Below are 20217 nucleotides of genomic sequence, written 5' to 3' on the forward strand. Positions count from 1 at the left end.
AGTTTTTCAAGGATCGTTCTCCTTTCAGCACCACCATTTTTTTTTTAAATGGTCTTGGTTGCTGCAATTCTCATCTAAGAAGCTAAATGAGCATTAGTTTGAATACAACCAAATGAACTTAAACAGAGGAGTAAGGAGTCAACAGGCACTGAGCATTTAATGTCTATTATTTGGACCATGAGAAGAAAACAAACTTGTTTAATACATTAACCACACCTCTTTAGGTTTTCACAGAATGGCTTTCGCAAAACAATCCAGGAAAAACACAACTTTATTTCCCAGAATTGTGTCATACATACACTGCTACAATCCATTATACAAATGAATGTATATACACTGGGAAAATATATACAACCTGAAAGACACTACATAATGATCAGTATATACGCTTTATACAGTGGTGCCATAGGAGATGCCTGTTGCAAAATAGACTGTGTACAGGAACCCTGAATTATTAACAAACATCAGTGATCAATCATCATTTGTTTAGATCATGGAAAATATTTTGTTTTTCTTGAGTTTCCTGACAACCAACCCCAGTCTTTCTTGATCCCTGGCTTTAAATAAAGTCATTAAATATACAATGACCATGCAAAACAAATCACAAACACATGCTTTGGCACCCCAAACAAATTCTGAATACTGAAAAGTCATCTTTTCTCCATGAAAACCAGATTAACAGTTTTAATAATTATGATCCATTGAAACCATAATTTTCAACTATAGAGCCACATGGGGAAAATTCTCAAGCTGCAGAACTTTTTCAGTAATTAGAAAAATGGCACCTTATATTACATAATGACCCAAATTGTCTAATCTGGACCAAAATTCCTATTTTCTGACCCAGATTGGGCAAACATTACCAACAGTACTTACCATCCCAGGACTTTTGGGTCTGGGTCAAACTTCCAATGCAGGAAAACCCCATTGTGTCTCAGAATTGGGAACATTGTCATTGTGTACTCCAAACACTAGGAAGTTGCCAATAATCACTTAGTGTCTGGTGTCCAACTGTTTAAAGAACAGAAGTTCTGGGTCTTGAATTATAAAGCCAACTAGCCCAAAAATCCTTGTGTGTATACAGATGTATTGTGTATATTACACAGAATGACCTTTCATACACATCTGTTTTCTATATATATTGAATTGCCTTAATTCTTACAAGCCCATTCTTTTGTTTGTGTATTAGATACCCAAGCATACATATTGACCTTATATGTGCACCATGCTGTATATACAGTGCAGGCAAAAACAATACCAGTGCTAAATTCTCTATTTCTAATAATCTACAGCAGAAAATACAATGTCATCCAGCCTTGTCTTAACTTTGTACCGTACTCTCAACCACTATACAACATTATTAAATCAAAGCTGTAAAGTAAAATTTACAATGCAAGATATTGTTAAAGGTTTTTAAATTTGTTTTGTCTTATTCCAGTGCTTGATAAAGCTCACATTGCAGCAGTTGGCCTCAAAGGCAAACTTATTGCACATACTTTTTGTTTAATGATTACTCAGTGAGCATTCCACTTAGCAGCAAATATTGGGAGGTATATTTCCAGTCACTACCAAATTAGACTTTTCTGCTTTAAATTGCACAAACTCAAATCAGGACAATATTTACCAAAGCTACCATTAGGCTCAATGTTTCTTGATGTACATTCTTTGTCTCCACAATAAACATATTTGTAGTAATATATATATTACTACAAATAACTCTTGACCAGAATTTTCAGTAGATTTTGAGACTTCTGAAATACATTTCTTTTTAAATTTCTCAATACCTTTAAGATTGCATTTTAAATTAGGCTGTAAGCCTCATAGCCTTTGTGGGGGCACAAGATACCAAGATCCTTTCACCAATAACTTTTCTGTTTAGGTAAAAATTTGAAATAGAAAGTTAAACATTTTTTTTTATGTAGAATCAGAAGGAAGTCACTGTTAGGTTCAAACTATGTAGCTTAGTTCTTTCTGGAAACACAAAGGATGCAATTTACTTTTGTTTTCAAATGTTGTGGGACTAAATTATTTTTGTTGGATAAGATTCTAATATTGTGTTGTCTTTCGAACGAGAAAACAAACCAATAAAATGGTGGCTGCTTAAGTTTTCTACTTAAACTATCTTGTGGCCATATCTTCCACCCTTCCCAGACAGTGAACTTTGTCCCAGACTTCTTGCTTCAGCTTCTGGATAAGTAGAATTCATGAAGTTCCAGCTTCTGGAACAGCTGTAACCAAGCTTTGAGATTTCTGCTGGGAAGGAAGATAGTGCTATCATCAACATGGATGGCCAGGTAAAACACAAATGCAATAATATAAAATAGATATGCCAAGCATGTAAATGACATACAAGTGTTTCCAAAATGAAAACTTTTGTGGTGTTGGTACTGTGAGAGATTATATCAGACAGGTAGACAATCCTTTATCCAAAAGGCTCCAAAGTCCAAAGGTTTTTAAAGTTTTTTTTCTTATTAACAAGATTGTTTAGCGTGCAAACAGTTAACCCAAGTCAACACCCACTTGATGCATATGACTCAGATGCGACGTGGGGTGTGTGGCCCAGCACCAGCAGGCCTTGATTCTGTTTCAAGGCCTTGTTTTACTTAATGTGTGTGCTCCTCTGTTAAGATTTTTAAAAAATTTCACCATCAAACTGTCACTTATTCTGAAATTCGGAAAATTCTGGACTCCAAAAACCAGCCAGTTCCGAGCATTTTGGTTAAAGGATTGTGCACCGGTACAAAACTTATGAATCTACTAGTCCAGTCATTTCATTAGAAAAACTGTGTAAATTCTAAGTTTGTAGAGTACAACTGAATGCAATAAAGGAAAATAGCCTAGTATGTTTTTAACGAACAGTAAAAATAACTAAACATCATTTATATAAAAAGCATAACAGTTAGAGACACTGCCCTACTCAATTTCATATATCCTGAATTGCCAATCTATAATTATATTACAGTAAGGGGTTAATGCAGACTCCTTAAAAAAGTTTCCAGTTAAGAATTTAAATTGTTGCTGCAAAGGTTGCTGTCACGATTACTAACCATTTCATGTTCAGCAAAAATACTTCCCTTATTTACTGTTATAGAATGGCTGTTGAATTGAAAGAGGTTATTTGACCCACTACATTCATGCTGGAACTCTCCAACAGCAACTGAGGCCCTGAAATGTATTAATTTATCTAATAACTATTCAAGTCCCTTTTGAAAGCCAAGGTTGAATCTTCTTACACCATACTCTCAGGCTATATGTTAACAATTCACGTGTAAAAAGGTTTTTCCCTCCTATTGCTTCTTTTACCAACCACCTTAAATTGGTGTCCCCACGTTCTTGAACCTGTCCATGGGGATGGTTTCAAGCACTGCTATCAAATTTCCTCTTATTCAACAGTCCCATCAGTAGTACCTGGTATGAGACACATTACTCCAAACTGATCCACTGTTTCTCATAGGTTTACCAAAACATCCTTGTGATACAAGCCCCATGGGGGAATTCTTAACTAAACAATCCTCAATGAAGAAATTATTGTTATGATCTCAGTAAATATAAGTAACTTCTTTTAAAAAACACTGATCGAGCAAGAATTATGAGGTAACAACCATTCCTTTCACTTCCCATACAACTGTGACACCAATTTCCAACTTTGCCTCTCGTATGCTTGATCTCCACTCATTTATGAATTTGGGCTTTGACTAATCTGAAATAGCAGCTTCATTCCTTTCAAGATCCATAAAGACAGTTGACAACTAAACACCATACTCCTATACACTTGGGTTTACAAATGTCTTGTTGGCACAAGGCTACAGGTTCCCCAGAGACTAGCTGTATTCTTTAATAAACCTTGTTAAACAGACTGGCAAATCTTGAAGCAAAGTAGCAGAACAGTCCATTTCACAATTCTGCTCTTACCCTGAAAAATCTTTAACTATCACACACTAGCCTCTCTGATCTTCCCTGCTGCAGTCTCTTTGTTATTTAATATGTGAATTTTCCATCCTATGTTTATCCTTCTCTCAGGACAAAGGTTGCTAGTACCAGTTCTTCTTTAAAAAAACTTCTAATTGATAAAAACTCTTAAAAGTCCTTTACAAATATGTTTAAAAAGTTACAATTTCTGTGCAATCAACAAGTTTTCCTTATTGTAACGCTTCCAGATTAAGGCTCATCACACTCCGTTTTGTACCCTATCCATACTTTCAAATTCAGGATGCCATATGCACCATTGCCTTCTCAACCTGCCCTACAATCTTTGTTAATTTGTTCAAATGTATCCCTCGATCTCTCTCTACGCATTTTCAAATCTTACCCCTTAAAGCCTCTTCCTACCAAAATGAATTATTTCAGACTTCTCAACCACATGTCTGACCATTCCACCAGCCTGTCTTCGTCCTCTTGAAATTCACCACCGTACCGCAAAAGTCAGAACACTTCCAAGTTTTGTTGCCATCTGCAATTTGCCCAGATACCCAAGACTACATAAAGAAAAACAGTGATCCTGGGGAACCTGCATAATGAACTTCTGAAAACGACCATTCATTACTTTGTTTTATTTGTAATTTTGTATGAAACGAAGTATTTTCTACCCCACGTCCATGATGGTTCAAAAATACGCTCAGAGAGGAACTTCGCTATTCTCATAACCTCTGGAAGATCAGAGTCACAGTTGCAAGTCAGGAACACCTGGTTGCTGTTACGTTAGTGAAAACAGTAGTGAAACACTCTTCCCACTACTTGTCCCACTTCCTAATTTCATGAATCAGCATTAGGTAGGATGTTGCATTTGATTGCTTTGTAAAATGGATATAGTAAGCATTAATATTTCTGTAGTCTCACCATTTTGTATATTCATTTCTTTGCTTGAAGTAAAGAATTTAGGCTTTGGTGACTTTTAACAACTACTTAATTCGAAGTGTAACCACTGGTAACGTGTCTGAATTTTTATGTACAGTTCACGTCTGGATAAAATACTTGCAGATGTCAATGAGGTTTTACTTTAATATTAATCACTTTTTGTGAATGCTTGAGGACAGAATTGTTAGATGTAAACGAGATAATGACAGAAATTACAATGACAGACTCATGCAATGGTTTTACGTATAGCAGTGTTAACAATCAGTGAAGAGCCAGATCAGTCTGGCTTTTTGTGACACATGCTCATACAGATACATCATTACCAACCTTTGTCGTCATTCAGGGAGGGTTTTACACCAGCAATTGTGCAATCATTCACCTGAACAGACTCACAAAAAAAACAAAGGGCACACAGGGAAGAAAATGTCAGAAAGGAGAAACAACAGGTTCTAGATAGGAAATCTGAAACTTCATTGCAATGAGATTTTACTGAAATTGTTTCTTCACATATATGCAATAATGGTTTATTGAACACCAGTTTTTTTTGTAAAATGAATAGTATAGAATTAACTATCCCTTAATTGAGTCCTTTTGCCCTTTCTTTTTTATTAGGCCCCTTGGACAAAAATGAAATATAAACAGCATGTAGAGGTTTTTTGTTATCCATATCAAAGTATCATCTGCTGCAAAATGTACAAATTGTGTTTTCCTGAGATAAACTCGCACTCTACTAAATACTTTGTAGTTGGCTCATATAAAAGAATAGGACTCAATTATTCTGGTTTGCTATCAAAAGCAAATTTTAGATGTTTATTTTTGGAAAGAGAAAAAAACCAGAATGGACCACAAAGTAAGTCAAATATCTGCTGGCCTTTATTATTGCCTCTGAGTAGATAGTTAATGGGCTAGTTGGAAGTCTTCCATTTTTGTTTAATCAGGGAATAATGAATAGTGAGCAAAGGGGAAAACAAATTAGCTTTACTTTATCCTGAATCTTCCTGGCAAACTGAGCAGTTGTGAACATGATCTGTTTGGATATGTGTTCCTACTTATAAAGTTGCTGATGGTCTTACAGACTCTCTCATTAGGGAAAGGTGACTGGTGGTGATTTAACCTGAAGGTCACTAACCTCAGCAAGGGACAGGTTGAGAAGGAGAGCCTTCATGGTAACTTCAGCTGATGTACAAACTGAACCCATGCTGTTGCCATCACCAAATAGGCTATCAAGCCAACTGAGCTAACCTACCCTACTCTGCTTATAAGCCACCAAAATACAAGCAAGCTAATCATAGCATTACCAGCAGGAAAAGATTAGATTACCGACAGTGTGGAAACAGGCCATTTGGCCTAACAAGTCCAGATTGACCCTCTGAAGAGTAACCCACCCAGACCCATTCCCCTAACCTATATTAACCCTGCACCTAACACTATGGGCAATTTAGTATGGCCAATTTACCTAACCTGCATATATTTGGACTATGGGAGGAAACTGGAGTACCCGGAGGAAACCCACGCAGACACGGGGACAATGTGCAAATTCCACACAGTGTCACCCGAGGCAGGAAACCCGGGTTCCTGGTGCTGTGAAGCAACAGTGCTAACCACTGAGACACCAGGTGAAAACACAACTCCAGTCCACATTACATATCCCTGCTATTAGCGATGTTTGAACAGAGCTCTGATAAATTAGAGTTGATGTTTCCCTGTAGCTGTGATTCTGCATTCTGTTTTGTTATCATCATGTACTTGTGTTTGGCATTATTTGCCTGGATAGCATGCAAAACAAGACTTTTCACTGTATCTTAATACATGTGACAATAATAAACTCACGTGAAACCAAATTAGAAAACCATTTGATTGAACCCATTTAAAGCAGTAGGAGAGCCTCCACTGCGCCGTGCCGCGCCCCCCCCCCCCCCCACCCACCACCACCACCACACACACAGCATGGTTAAGTTGCTGCCTAATGATGGTTCAACCAGATGTTGCATAACTGCAGAGAAGTGAATGCAGTAACTGAGGCAATGCCCCAGCAACTTTCTAGAGACTGAACCAAGTGGTAGTATTTGAATTGTGTAGTTCATGTATTGATATACAGCGACACTTGGGAGTGCCACTTGGAATAATTAGAATTTTTTTTAGGAAATTACAAACTGCTGAGTTTGTGATGAAACTTTGCCAATTCACAAATTTCAGCACAACAGCTGTTCCACTGACTATCTTGGCCTTCAATTGGATCAAATCAGTCTGGTGAGTGGAGTGCCAGGCATCTTATTGAGAAGTTGAAAGCTATGTTCATCAATGATCCAGTGCTGGCTGCACCAAATTTCACCAAACCTTGTTAGATTGTCAATTTATGCAAGTGACTTTGGGGTAGGTGCAGTTCTGTGACAAGATGATGAATCTAGCTGAAACACATAAGGAGTAGTGTTACTCCTTATGGCAAAGACCATGGGAAATGGGAATGGGACTAAAAATGAGGAATGCCTCAAAAGATATTGCATTTGTGGCTAAATTACCATGAAATCCTCTGCAATTACATTTAATTGACAGATTATTTAATAAGAGGGTGTTGTTCTAATTACTTACATTGACAATGTAGGAAGAAAGGTACATATTTTTAAGACCTTTTTATAAGTTACTCCAATTAACTCAAGTCAAGTGGAAGCTTACCTCCAAATTACTCCTTGCCTTCTTCAAAACATCATGTGTTCTTGTTACTGAAAGAAGAATTGCAGCTGTTAGCAGATTCTGATCACTAGAAAATAAACCCAACAACTGCTAATAGTAGTTAATTGCAGAAACAATTTCCCTCTGGTTTTCCCCCATGAATTGCTCTTCTAAGTTGGTAATTCAGCAAGTTCTATACATAGCTGGAACCTTCCTCCCTCCAATATCTCATGTGAGTTACTGGTCGTCTTATGTTTTATCTAAATCTTGGACGTTAATAGGCTACAAAAACACTTAGAAAATGAGGAATAAAAAAAGGAATGTCTTGTTGTGGTCACCTACCATGCACCATTCCAACAGGAGTTTCTGTTCAGTGATGGGAACAAGAATCATGAATGCTTTTGTTAACTCCATAATCAAGGGTAAGGTGAGTTTGTTAGTAGTAAAAGGAGTGGAAAACTAAATTGGTCTATCTACCATGGGGCCTGGATTTTATTAGGCAGAGAAGCAGCCATTTCAGTGGTTTATTAAATCCAGCAGCTTTGGTCTATGTAAATTGGACTCTGCTCTTCTCACCTGATAGACTCGTGGGTAAACCGGCAATAATTTCTTTGAATGAATTTCCTGCCATGGGATTAAATCAGTATTACATTTTTGAACTCAAATGTGTTGGGTCACTGAAATAGAGAGTTACTGAAGAATCAGAGGTCCTAGTTAGCACCACATTGAGTTTTTGGGAAGAGTTATGGTTTGGAAAACATGAAGACTATGAAATTTTAAATCCACAGCAGGAATGAGATTTTCTTATACAAGTTCCACACCAGAAACCAGCCAGATAGACTTCGCAGCCCAGGTAAAAAATTTCAGAAAAAAAACCATGCTCAAGGATAATGTCTGTCAATGTTAAATTAAAGATTGTACAGTACATTGTTAAGGCCGTCAGGTGTGATCATTGGACAAGAATTGGTGGTGTTGCCAGGTAGGAGGAAGCAATGTCAGGGTGACATTATGGGGATAGAAGTGTGTTTGTAGACTAGCTTGTTGGATACTGAGGGCACATTTCTGCACCTCCTGACCCAGAGACAGATCTACCTGATGGACACGGCTCTATTCACCTCAGGCCTGGGAAATCCAATCAACAAGGGTTATAAACAGAAAAACTTTAAGAAGGCTACATGCTTGCAGTTTTACAAAGGGTTTACCAAATAATGCTTCTTCATTGTGGATTGGTTACCTGCAAGACATTCCACATCTTAAAATTATACAGAGCCAAATGGAAGGCAGATTGGGTTCCTTCTTCAGACTTTAAATGTTTAACTTCCCATCTTATTCAAATCCAACCATTTTGGGAAATAAAAGTTACTGTTCTCAATTGTGCAGCCTTATGACATGACAGTAAACTTGGCACATTTCCTAAACAAAAGGTTCACAATCCTGTGCTTTGGAGGCAAGATAGGAAGAGTATTGCTATAGGCAGAATAATGGGGTTTGTGGAAGCTGCTACATTCCAGTTGTGGTCCTTAAGTGCTAGTTAATGGCCTCATATCACTGCTGCTCCTGGCAGACCTATTGCCATATGGTGTACACAGCACCTGAGACACTTGATATATGGATCCCTGGATCAATGACACTAGGTTCATGATTGAGAAAATGGACGTTAGAAATTGGAGTGGAGTGAGGCATTGTGTTACTGGTATCCATCTCTCTACAATTGCTACTGGTGCCCCTTCTCCTTGCCATGACCCCCGCCCCCCTGGAAGATTATCTACGTGTGAAAAAGAATGTCCTTCTGAAAGCAGCCAATGCTTCACCTGCAGAATGGTTGACCATGACCAGGCAATATCTCTGCCCTTGGGGTCATCCTTCTATGAGGAGGCCTGTTGTGGTTTGGTGGGCCTCTCCATGAACACACAGCCCTGGTCCCTCTATTTCTCCAGCTGGCAGATGGGTCCTCACTACCTAAACAAGATTATGCCCAAGGACTCAGATTCACAAAAAGATCCCCTTGGGCATTAACCTAAGGTTTGGGAGAGCTTATGGTCACTTTCCATTTGTGTAAAAATGGCATTTTGACATGTTAAAGGGAATAAGAGAATCCAATTTGTCAAATAAATTTGCTTTTCTGTTGTATATCCACATACAGTAAGGCAATTTTAAGTATTGTTTTTACATACGCTGATTGACAATGAACTGCTCCATTCCTTCCTTCACTTGATTTGTAGCCTTCAGCCGACTGATTGCATTCTGCAGCAGGCTTTCCTGTTCTGTTATCTTATTTCTCAGCCTGCATATCTCTTCCTTCATTGACTGCTCCTGTAAATAATCACAGCAACTGAACTTAAACCATGATGTTTACAATAATGCCATGAGATACCATATATTGCAATGCTAATTGTACTTCTAACTGGATGCTACTGCTAGCAAGAAAGCTACTAGTCTTGCATTAAGATTGCTTTTGTCTTCATCGGGAGATGTTCCATTGCACTTTACAACCAATAAAACAATGATGCATGGAATATGGCAGACATTTGCACACAGCAAGTTCCCATACGTGCTAGTCTTATAGTGACAAGATCATGGAAAATGTGTAGCATATCTAATCTGATTTAAAAGAAGGATGGAGTCCATCTTTAAAAATGTGCCTTCTAAGTGTTTGGGGAATAAACCAATCTTACAATAACATGTTCTGTTGTGCATCATTTGTATTGGGTTATGCCTGAGTATAACATTTTAAGAAACAGGGGTAGGTGACTGATTACACAAGCCTGTTCTTCCATGGCTGATCTGATTGTAGCGTTAACTCCACAGTCCTGCCTGCCCACCATCAGTAGACACAAATATTTTATACCTTTTGGTTGTTCTGCATAGCACCATCTGAATGTGGTAAAGCAGCTCTCCAGAACATCTTCAGTAAGGAGCAAGTTTCATCCAGGATCTGGCGCAAAGTGTTAGTATTGGAGAACAGTTGCTTTACAGTCTGATGATCCAAATCCTGCCCATCAGATAAGAAGGATAACCTTAATGAGTGCCAGTCCTTAGCCCTATACATCTCTCCCAATGTACTCAGACTAAAACTATATTATGCACCCCTTCCTCATAAAATGTTATGAAACATTAACATTTCAATAGATAAATGTACCAGTTGATACACTAAGTTATATGAAGGCACAAGTTTGATATTCCTACTTTTGACTCCAGGAGCACAAAAGCACAATATTGTGTAAAATATCTGATCAACTTGATCTTTACCTATTCTTATAACAACAATTCCATTCCCAACAATATATATTTATCCAGTATCTATTTGAAAGGATGAACTGACACAATGTATTAATTGGAATGAGGTCAGCCAGGAAGACCTGACAGAATATGTGTTCCCTGATTGGGGCTGTTAATCTGGTCTGATCAGAGAGTCCTGGCTGACATATATAAACAGTGTCAGGGATTCTGTTCATTCGAGGAGCCAATTCTAAGGTAGCTTGGTCAGTGTTATGTACTATGCACATTTAAATAAAAAAATATTTGGTGACAGGATACTGGCCTTGGGTGGAGTTATTTCACACAGCAACAGCTGTTTTATCTGAACTTAGAGTCATAGAGATGCACAGCACAGAACCAGACCCTTCGGTCCATCTTGTTCATGCCAATCAGATATCCCAACCCAATCTAGTCCCACCTGCCAGCACCTGGCCCACAGCCCCCCAAACCCTTCCTATTCATATACCCATCCAGATCATTTTTAAATGTTGCAATTGTACTAGACTCCACCACTTCCTCTGGTAGCTCATTCCATACACATACCACCCTCAGTGAAAAAATTGCCCCTTAGGTCTCTTTTATATCTTTCCCCTCTCAATCTAAATCTATGCCCTTTAGTTCTGGACACCCCTATCCCAGAGAAAAGACTTTGTCTATTTATCCTATCCATGTCCCTCAGGATTTTATAAACCTCTATAAGGTAACTCCTCAGCCTCCGACGCTCCAGGGAAAACAGCCCCAGCCTATTCAACCTCTTCCTCTCGCTCAAATCCTCCAACCCTGGCAACATCCTTGTAAATCTTTTCTGAACCTTTTCAAGTTTCACAACATCTTTCCAATAGGAAGGAGATCAGAATTGCACAGAATATTCCAACAGTGGCCTAACCAATGTCCTGTACAGCAGCAACAAGACCTCCCAACTCCTGTACTCAATGCTCTGACCAATAAAGGAAAGCATACCAAATGCCTTCTTCACCATCCTACCTACCTGCAACTCCACTTTCAAGGAGCTATGAACCTCCACTCCAAGGTCTCTTTGTTCAGCAACACTCCCTAGGACTTACTATTAAGTGTGACAGTCCTGCTAAGATTTGCTTTTCCAAAATGCAGCATCTCACATTTATCTAAATTAAACTCCATCTGCCACTTCTCAGCCCACTGGTCCATCTGATCAAGATCCTGTTGTAATCTAAGGTAACCTTCTTCGCTTTCCACTACACCTCCAACTTCTGGGTGGGATGTTGAGAGGGTCGATGTGGACTCGATGGGCCAAATGACTTGCTTCCACACTGTAGGGATTCTATGATAGCTTTAATTGTCCAATGCATTTAGCAATAATGTGATAAGCAAGTTAACGTCTTCCTGTTCTTACCTTAGATCCATTAATTTCTAGAAAAGCAGCATTAACACAGGATTGGACAATAGACTCCATTCTCTGAACCAATATTCTGCCCTCCATGATCTGCTGTTGAAGTGCATTGTAGTCATCAATATGCCCAATCACATGACAGCCATTCTTCTTGGCAAACTCATCATCTATTCCAGAGCATGAGGCCTGGCTCATGGAATCGCTGAAATAACCATCTAAAAACGGGGATAAAGAAAGTACATGGACCTCAATGCATGTCCTTAAACATTAAATAATTGAAAATCTTTGCACTATCGCACAATTAACTTAAAATAGCACTCAGAAATTTCACCCCAACAGAAACCAGTTAATTAAAAATAGTGCACTGATGAATGTCTACATAGGGCTGTTAATGTTTCTCTTTTCCCAAGAGAAAGGCTGGGATCTGTCACTCACCTTTGAACAGCATATCTCTGCCCCTCCCACCCTGATCCTAGGAACATTCTAGCTGGGCTATTCATGGTCTGGGGCCAGATCCCTGGTCTCTGCTAAGGAGCAACTGAATGGCAAAAATATACCTATCAGTGGACTATGATATTTGTTATGCGATAGGAATGGGGGTAATCGTCCTGCTGACTACAAGAAAATAAAAATCTTCATAAAAATGTTGAGTCCGCTTCTAGATGTGGATATAGGTAAACATTTCATGGCCCCTTCACCAACTTTAGGAAGTTGGATCCTTCAACCTAACAGGTTGTAACTTGTGGGCAGTGGTTCCAACCAGCAAATTGCATGAAAAAGTCTGTGCATTTTCTGATTTCAATGTATAAGGAATCGATCCATCTGTGAATGAGGATACTGGCTGTAAGGAAACAGGAAATGCTGAAGGGAATGTGTGTCAGAGGAATTTCCCAGCTCAGTATTTCACAAATGCATAAACAGGCATGACATCCAATCCAAGCTGTCCACCATGAACGTAGGGACGCAGCCAAGGACAGATGGAGCACACTGCTATCTGTATAAAACAGCACAGATTTTCGAACAAACTATTTCAGAAATCTTGAAAAATATCCATACTACAAAGGTGGTGGTGCTGGACATCTTAAAATGCATAAAGGTGGATAAATCTCCGGGATCTACCTCTGGTCAGGGGTAGAAATCTGTGGGAAGCTAGGGAAGTGATTGCTGGGCCCCTTGCTAAGATATTTGGATCATCGATAGCCACAGGTGAAGTGCCATAAGACTGGAGGTTGGCGAACATGGTGCCACTATTTAAGAAAGGTGGTAAGGACAAGCCAGTATAGACTGGTAAGCCTGATATCGGTGATGGGCAAGTTGTTGGAGGGAATCCTGAGGGACAGGACTGATTTGGGATATTGTCTCACGAATTGGATTGAGTTTTTTGAAGAAGTAACAAAGAGGATTAATGAAGGCAGAGTGGTAAACAAGATCTATATAGAATTCAGTAATGCTTTCAACAAGGTTCCTCATGGTAGACTGGTTTGCAAGGTTAGATCTCATGGAATAGAGGGAGGTGTATTGAGATGGACAGAAAACTAGTTGGCAGAGAGGAAACAAAGAATAGGAATTAATGAGTCCTTTTCAAAATGGCAGGCAGTAACTAGTGGGGTGCCACAGGGATCAGTGCTGGGACCGCAACTATTCACAATATATATTAATGATTTGGATGAGGGAACAAAATATAACATCTCAAAGTTTGCAGGTAATACCAAGTTGGGTGGGAGGGTGAACTGTTATGAGGATGCTGAGATGCTTCAGCATGATCTGGACAGATTGGATCAGTGAGAAAATCAATGGCAGATGCAGTATAATTTGGATAAGTGCAAGGTTATTCACCTTAGAAGCAAAAACAAGGAGGCAGATTACGACCTGAATGGCTGTAAATTGGGAGAAGGGAGTGTGCAGCAGGATCTGTGTGTCTCTGTGCACCAGTTACTGAAGGTAGGTATTCAGGAGTACCAGGTAGTAAAGAAGGCAAATGGTGTGTTGGCCTTCATTGCGAAAGGTTGCGAGTACAGGAACAGGGATGTGTTGTTGCAGTTATACAGGCCCTTGGTGAGGCAACAACTAGAATATTGTGCGCAGTTTTTGTCTCCTTTTCTGAGGAAGGATGTTCTTACTTTCGAGGGAGTGCAGTCGAGGTTGACCAGACTGATTTGGGTATGGCAGGACTGATGTATGTGGAGAGATTGACTGGGTTAGGATTGTTTTCACTGGAGTTCAGACAAGTGAGGGGGGAATCTCATAGAGACTTATAAAATTCTAACAGGACTAGACAGGGTAGATGCAGGGAAGATGTACCCGTTGGTGGGTGCGTCCAGAACTAGGGGTCACAGTCTGAGGATTCAGGGTGGATCATTTAGGCCAGAGATGAGGAGACATTTCTTCGCCCAAAAAGTGGTGGGTCTGTGGAATTCATTGCCACAGGAAGTAGTTGATGCCAAAACATTGAATGTATTCAAGGGGTGGCTAGACATAGCGTTTGGGGCAAAAAAGATCAAAGGTTATGGGGAGAAAGCAGAGTTAGACTATTGAGTTAGATGATCAGACACGGTGGTGATGAATAGCAGAGCAAGCTCGAAGGGTTGAATGGCCTCAGCCTGCTCCTATCTTCTATATTTCTATTTTACCTACTTATTCGGATACAGAACTAGCTCAAAGGTAGAAGATAGAGGGTAGTGGTGGAGGGTTGCTTTTCAGACTAGAGGCCTTGTGACCAGTGGTGTGCCACAAGGTGTGATGCTAGGTCTACTGCTTTTTATCATTCATATAAAGGATTTAGATGTGAACATAGGAGGTATGGTTAGTAAGTTTGCAGATGACACCAAAGTTGGAGGTGTAATGGCCTGCAAAAGAGATTATCTCAGAGACAATAGGGTCTTGATCATATGAGCAAATGGGTTAAGGAGTGACAGATGGAGTTTAATTTAGATAAATGTGAGGTGCAGCATTTTGGAGAGGCAAATCAGGGCAGAACTTATACACTTTATGATAAGGTCCTGGGGAGAGTTGCTGAAAAAAAGAGACCCTGAAAGAGAAGTCACAGGTAGATAGGACAGTGAAGACAACATTTGGTATGCTTGGCTTTATTGGTCAGTGCATTGAGTATAGGAGGTGGGAGGTCATGTTATGACTGTCCGGGACATTGGTTAGGCCACTTTTAGAATACTGCACGCGATTGTGGTCTCTCCACTATAGAAAGAACGTTGGTAACCTCATAGCATTTTATAAAATCGTGAGGGGTATGAATGGGTGAATAGATAAGGTCTTTTCCCCAGGGTGGAGGAGGCCAAAACTAGAGGGTGGTGCGCGTATGGAATGAGCTGCCAGTGGAAGTGGTGGAGGCTAGTACAATTACAATATTTAAAAGGCAATTGGTATATGGAAGGGAATGTTTTAGAGGGATATGGGCCAAATGCTGGCAAATGGGACTAGATCTATTTGGGATATCTGGTCGGCATGGACAAGCTGGACTGAAGAGTCTGTTTCTGTGCTGTACATATCTATAACTCTAAATAGAATAATCTGTTCAAAATTAAATTCATTTGAGGAGAGCAAATAAACCCATGCATACCCAATAAATAGGAGCATATTGAGTAGGACACAGGAACTAAGAGACATTGGAACGTATGCCACTCAGATCCTTGAAGGTTGCAGAAAAGATAGAGAATATGAAAAAGCGTGTGAAATGCTTTCTTTTCTTTGGCGAGTTATAGATTACAAAAGCAGGGATGTAAAGCAGCAACTGTCTAAAACAGTGGTTAGTCCATATATGGAATTGTGTATAGTTCTGGTCACCAAAATTATGCATAAACAATTTTTTGAGGGTTTTTTTTGTGCTGCAGATAAAGGGAAACCGGTAGATGTATTGTACTTATATTTCCAGAACGAACTTGATAATTGCCACATTAAAGGTTATTTGGGAAAATAAGTGCTCATAGTATAGGGGGTAACATATTAGCACGGATAGAAGTTTGGATAGTTAACAGGAAACAGAGTAAGCATAGTTATTTTCTGGTTGGCAAGATGTAGCAAGTGATATACCACAGAGATGAGTGCCAAGGCCTCAACTTCTTACAACTCATATAAATGAATGGACTGAATGTTGCTCATTTGCTGATGTCACAAAAATAGCTCAGAAAATAAGTTATAAAGAGGGCATAAGGAAACTACAACGGAATATAGATAGATTATTTGATTGGTCAAAGATCTAGCAAACTTGGTATAAATGCAGGAAAATGCAAAATTCTTTTGGCAGAACAAATAAAATACATTATCGAGTGAGAGATTCAGAAAGACAATGGGCGTCTTCATGCATGAAAAGTTTTTAAGACAGAGATGAGGATAAATGTTGTCTTAGAGGGTCGTGAGACTTTGGAACTCTCTTCCTCAAAAGGCATTGGAAAGCCTGGAATTTGAATATTCATAAGCAGGTGTTATATAAATTCTTAATAAGCAAGTGAGTGCAAGGTTATCAGGGTTAGGCAAGAATGTGAAGTCATCAAATCAACCGTGACCTCATTGAATGGGAGAGCACACTGAAGAGGCAACGTCATGCTCCTTATTAGTAGGTTTGTATAAAAATAGTGACAATTGGAAAATAAATCCTCATCAGTATATTGTTCTGCTAGCTGTTAGTCACCATGCAGCATATGTAATTTTATAGCATTCAAAATTACATCGCTGCTGCTGGGGAACATGATAGTACTTCAATATGAGGGATGCAGACATCACTGGCAAAGCCAACATTTACTGTCTATTCCAAACTGCCATTGAAAAGGCAGTGGTGATCTATCCATTGAACTGATGCAGTTTGAATCATGTGGATATTCCCACTGTGCTGTTAAAAGTTCAAGGGTTTTGACATTACACCAGCAAAAAAGCATTGATTTAGTTCCAAGTCAAGATGGTGCACAACTTCTTAGGGATGGTGTTCCTATTAATCTGCTGCCCCTTGTTCTCAAGCACAGTGTAAATCACAGGTTTAATTATGTTGTAGAAGGTGAGCTGGTGTACTGCATCTTCTTGATGGTACATCCGCATGGTGGCACAGTGGTTAGCACTGCTGCCTCACAGCGCCAGAGACCCGGGTTCAATTCCTGCCTCAGGTGACTCTGTGTGGAGTTTGCACGTTCTCCCAGTGTCTGCGTGGGTTTCCTCCCACAGTCCAAAAAAAAATGTGCAGATTAGGTGAATTGACCAAGTTAAATTGCCCGTAGTGTTAGGTGAAGGGGTAAGTGTAGGGGAATAGGTCTGGGTGGGTTGCGCTTTGGCGGGTCGGTGTGGATTTGTTGGGCCAAAGGGCATGCTTCCACACTGTAAGTAATCTAATCTAATCTAATCCTAATCCTGCCATACTGTGCATTAAAAGGTATGCATTTTTAATGTGGAGGATGAAGTGCCAATCAAGCAGGATATTTTGGCTTGGATAGAATCCATTTTCTTGCCTGCCCTCAATTAGGCAAATAGACAGTATTCCATCACATGCCTGACTTATGCATTGTAGACGTAGATAGACTCTTGAAAGTCAGGAGCTGAATTACTTGCTACAGAATACTCAGTCTTAACTTGGTGTTGTAGACATAGTACTTATATGGCTAGTCCAGTTCAGTTTGTGGACAATGGGAACCCCCCCCCCCCGCCCCCTCCCAGGATGCCGATGGTGGGGGATTAAGTGATGGTGAAGCCATTGAACTTCAAGGATAGCTGATTAGACTTTCTCTGTTGGAAATGGTCAGTGCTTGAAATTGTGCACACAAAATGTTACTTGCTAACTATCAGTACAAGTTTTACTGTCGTTAACATTTAGTCCTGAGGAATTGGAATTGATTTGCACACAAAGCTCATTTGTGTTTATTTTGATCTCCTATCTTTCCAACATCAATAATAACACCATTACTTGCATCCATTTAGTATTAACAGAGAAAGTCTTCTCAAAGTACTTCACAGGGAAGGTATCAGATGAAGACCTACGGTGAGGCAAAGAAGATGCTGCAAGAAGGGGTGATCAAGATGATTATCAAATAATTCAATTTTAAGGATAGTTGTATATGAGGTAATTAAGATGGAATGCTTCAGGGAGAGTGTTTTAGAGTATTCCACCTAAACGGCTGAAGGCTACATCACCAGTGAGAAGGCCAAGATCAGAGTTGGTGTCTTAGGTCTGTGAGGGGGTGCATGTAGAGTGTGGGAGTGTGTGTGTCTGTAAGGGTGTGTGGGTGTCTGTGTGCACGTCTGTGTGTATAGGAATGCCTGTGTGTGTGTGTATAGTGCAATGGTGGTTACCTGTAATGTGACATGAACCCAAGGTCCCGGTTGAGACCCTCCCTATGTGTACCAATCTTAGCTATCAGCCTCTGCTCGGCCACTTTTTGCTGCTGCCTGTCCCGAAGACTGCCTTGGAGGATGGTCACCCAAAGGTCCGAGGTCAAATGTCCTGGACCACTTTTCCATAGGGAGGGTCTCAACCGGGACCTTGGGTTCATGTCACATTACAGGTGACCACCATTGCACTATACACACACACACAGACACTCCTACACACACACAGGCGCGCACATAGACACACACACTCCCACACAGACTTAAGACACTCTACGCTCACTACACACACACACACACTCACTTTCTCACACTCACAACCCCCAACCCAGACAGACACACACAGACAGACAAAGACCCACATGCACACATATATTTTGTGGGGTGAATTTGTACTTGCAGGATTACATTGTACTTTGCTCAAAAACTGCATGAATTCATGTAAAACTCCAATATCTCACTTTTTAGATTAGAATCAATCTAAACATGGCATAGACAGAGAACATAGGGGGCTAACACCTTCAACATATTGTCTAGCTATCACCATTGTTAACAGCTAACTTGAGAATGCAACTTTTTAAAAAAGGGTTTTGTGATTTACACATGAAAGAAGTGAAACTATCATGGTATTCAAACAGATAAAGGACTTAACAGACAATTTTTCAGTGTATAATTTCAGTTACATCACACTGTACATTTTTGCTATAAATTCTGTGTGTTAGGATTGAGCCCTCCACTATCACCTGATGAAGGAGCGATGCTCCGAAAGCTAGAGTGCTTCCAATTATACCTGTTGGACTATAACCTGGTGTTGTGTGATTTTTAACCTGATTCACTGATGTATAACACAAATGGCAAGAATCCCTAACATAACCCTATGAAACTGCATGGGAAACAGTCTTCCAGTCACAAAAACAGCATGCTAACCTTTGCTTTCTGCCACTTGAGTCAATTTTGGCTTGCTACTCACATATTGATCAAATGTGTTCTCATCTTTCACAACTGTCTGCCATATGGAACTTTGTCAAGACTTTGCCAAAATCTATGTAGACCATACAAACCATTCTCATCAAGCCCATAAAGACAGGAAATGCATAGAATGGGAACAGCAATTGGACTGATGAAGCACAAAAGCATCTTGGCAACTCTTAACATATCATGAATAAGCAGTGACTCTTGTTATCAATTCTGAACTAAGCCAGACTCAGATAGGACACCTTCCAAAATGCACAAAGCAAAGATTTATCAAAGTTTTGACAGATTAAAGATCTTACTCCTCTCCCCAAACTCACTAGAATGAAACCCTTGCTCTGTGTATTTTACAGGCCAGTTGGCAAGGACAATTCAGAGTATCACGGGATATGAGGTCTTTTATTCAATAGTTTAAATTGACTGTTTTGCATGGTGGATAAAGAATTGAGCTGAAAAAAGCACAGCAAGTCAGGCAGCATCAGAGGAGGAGAGTCAACATTTCAGACTGGAACCTATCATCAGGACTGAGGGGGGAGGAAGGGACTGCGAAATAAATAGAGGGTGGGATGGGGCTGGGGGGAAAGGTGGGTGGGATAGTGATAGATGGATGCAGGTAGGATATAGTTGTGACTGGTCAGTGGGACGGATGCAGCAGATAGCTGGGAAGGAAGATGGACAGGGAGGTCAGGTTAAGGGGATGGGGTGGAGATGGAGGGCTGGACCTGGGACGAGGTGGGGAGGGTGGGGTGGAGAGATTTGGATGCTGGTGAATT

The 20217-nt window shown here is 39.9% G+C and overlaps 1 protein-coding gene across 13 annotated transcripts in view; it reads right to left on the reverse strand.

The window, feature by feature from the left end:
* The window catches only part of pde4dip (phosphodiesterase 4D interacting protein), a 256882-nt gene that overhangs the window by 7906 nt on the left and 228759 nt on the right, over nt 1-20217 (reverse strand). For 6 of the 13 annotated variants that reach the window (XM_087990726.1, XM_087990715.1, XM_087990725.1 and 3 more), the window contains 6 exons: nt 12155-12366; nt 10373-10516; nt 9699-9837; nt 7528-7574; nt 5182-5242; nt 254-2253 (listed from right to left, as the gene is read on the reverse strand). In XM_087990726.1, coding sequence (XP_087846852.1) covers nt 2114-2253; nt 5182-5242; nt 7528-7574; nt 9699-9837; nt 10373-10516; nt 12155-12366 — 743 coding nt within the window. In that variant the 3' untranslated portion in view covers nt 254-2113. Of the gene's footprint in view, nt 1-253; nt 2254-5181; nt 5243-7527; nt 7575-9698; nt 9838-10372; nt 10517-12154; nt 12367-20217 lie in introns of those variants that run through there. The other 7 variants (XM_087990717.1, XM_087990716.1, XM_087990714.1 and 4 more) reach the window with 7 other exon arrangements.

The sequence above is a fragment of the Chiloscyllium plagiosum genome, unplaced genomic scaffold (genome assembly GCF_037043375.1).
Source record: "Chiloscyllium plagiosum isolate Xiang-an unplaced genomic scaffold, Cpla_swu_hap1 HiC_scaffold_9, whole genome shotgun sequence".
Lineage (NCBI taxonomy): Eukaryota > Metazoa > Chordata > Chondrichthyes > Orectolobiformes > Hemiscylliidae > Chiloscyllium > Chiloscyllium plagiosum.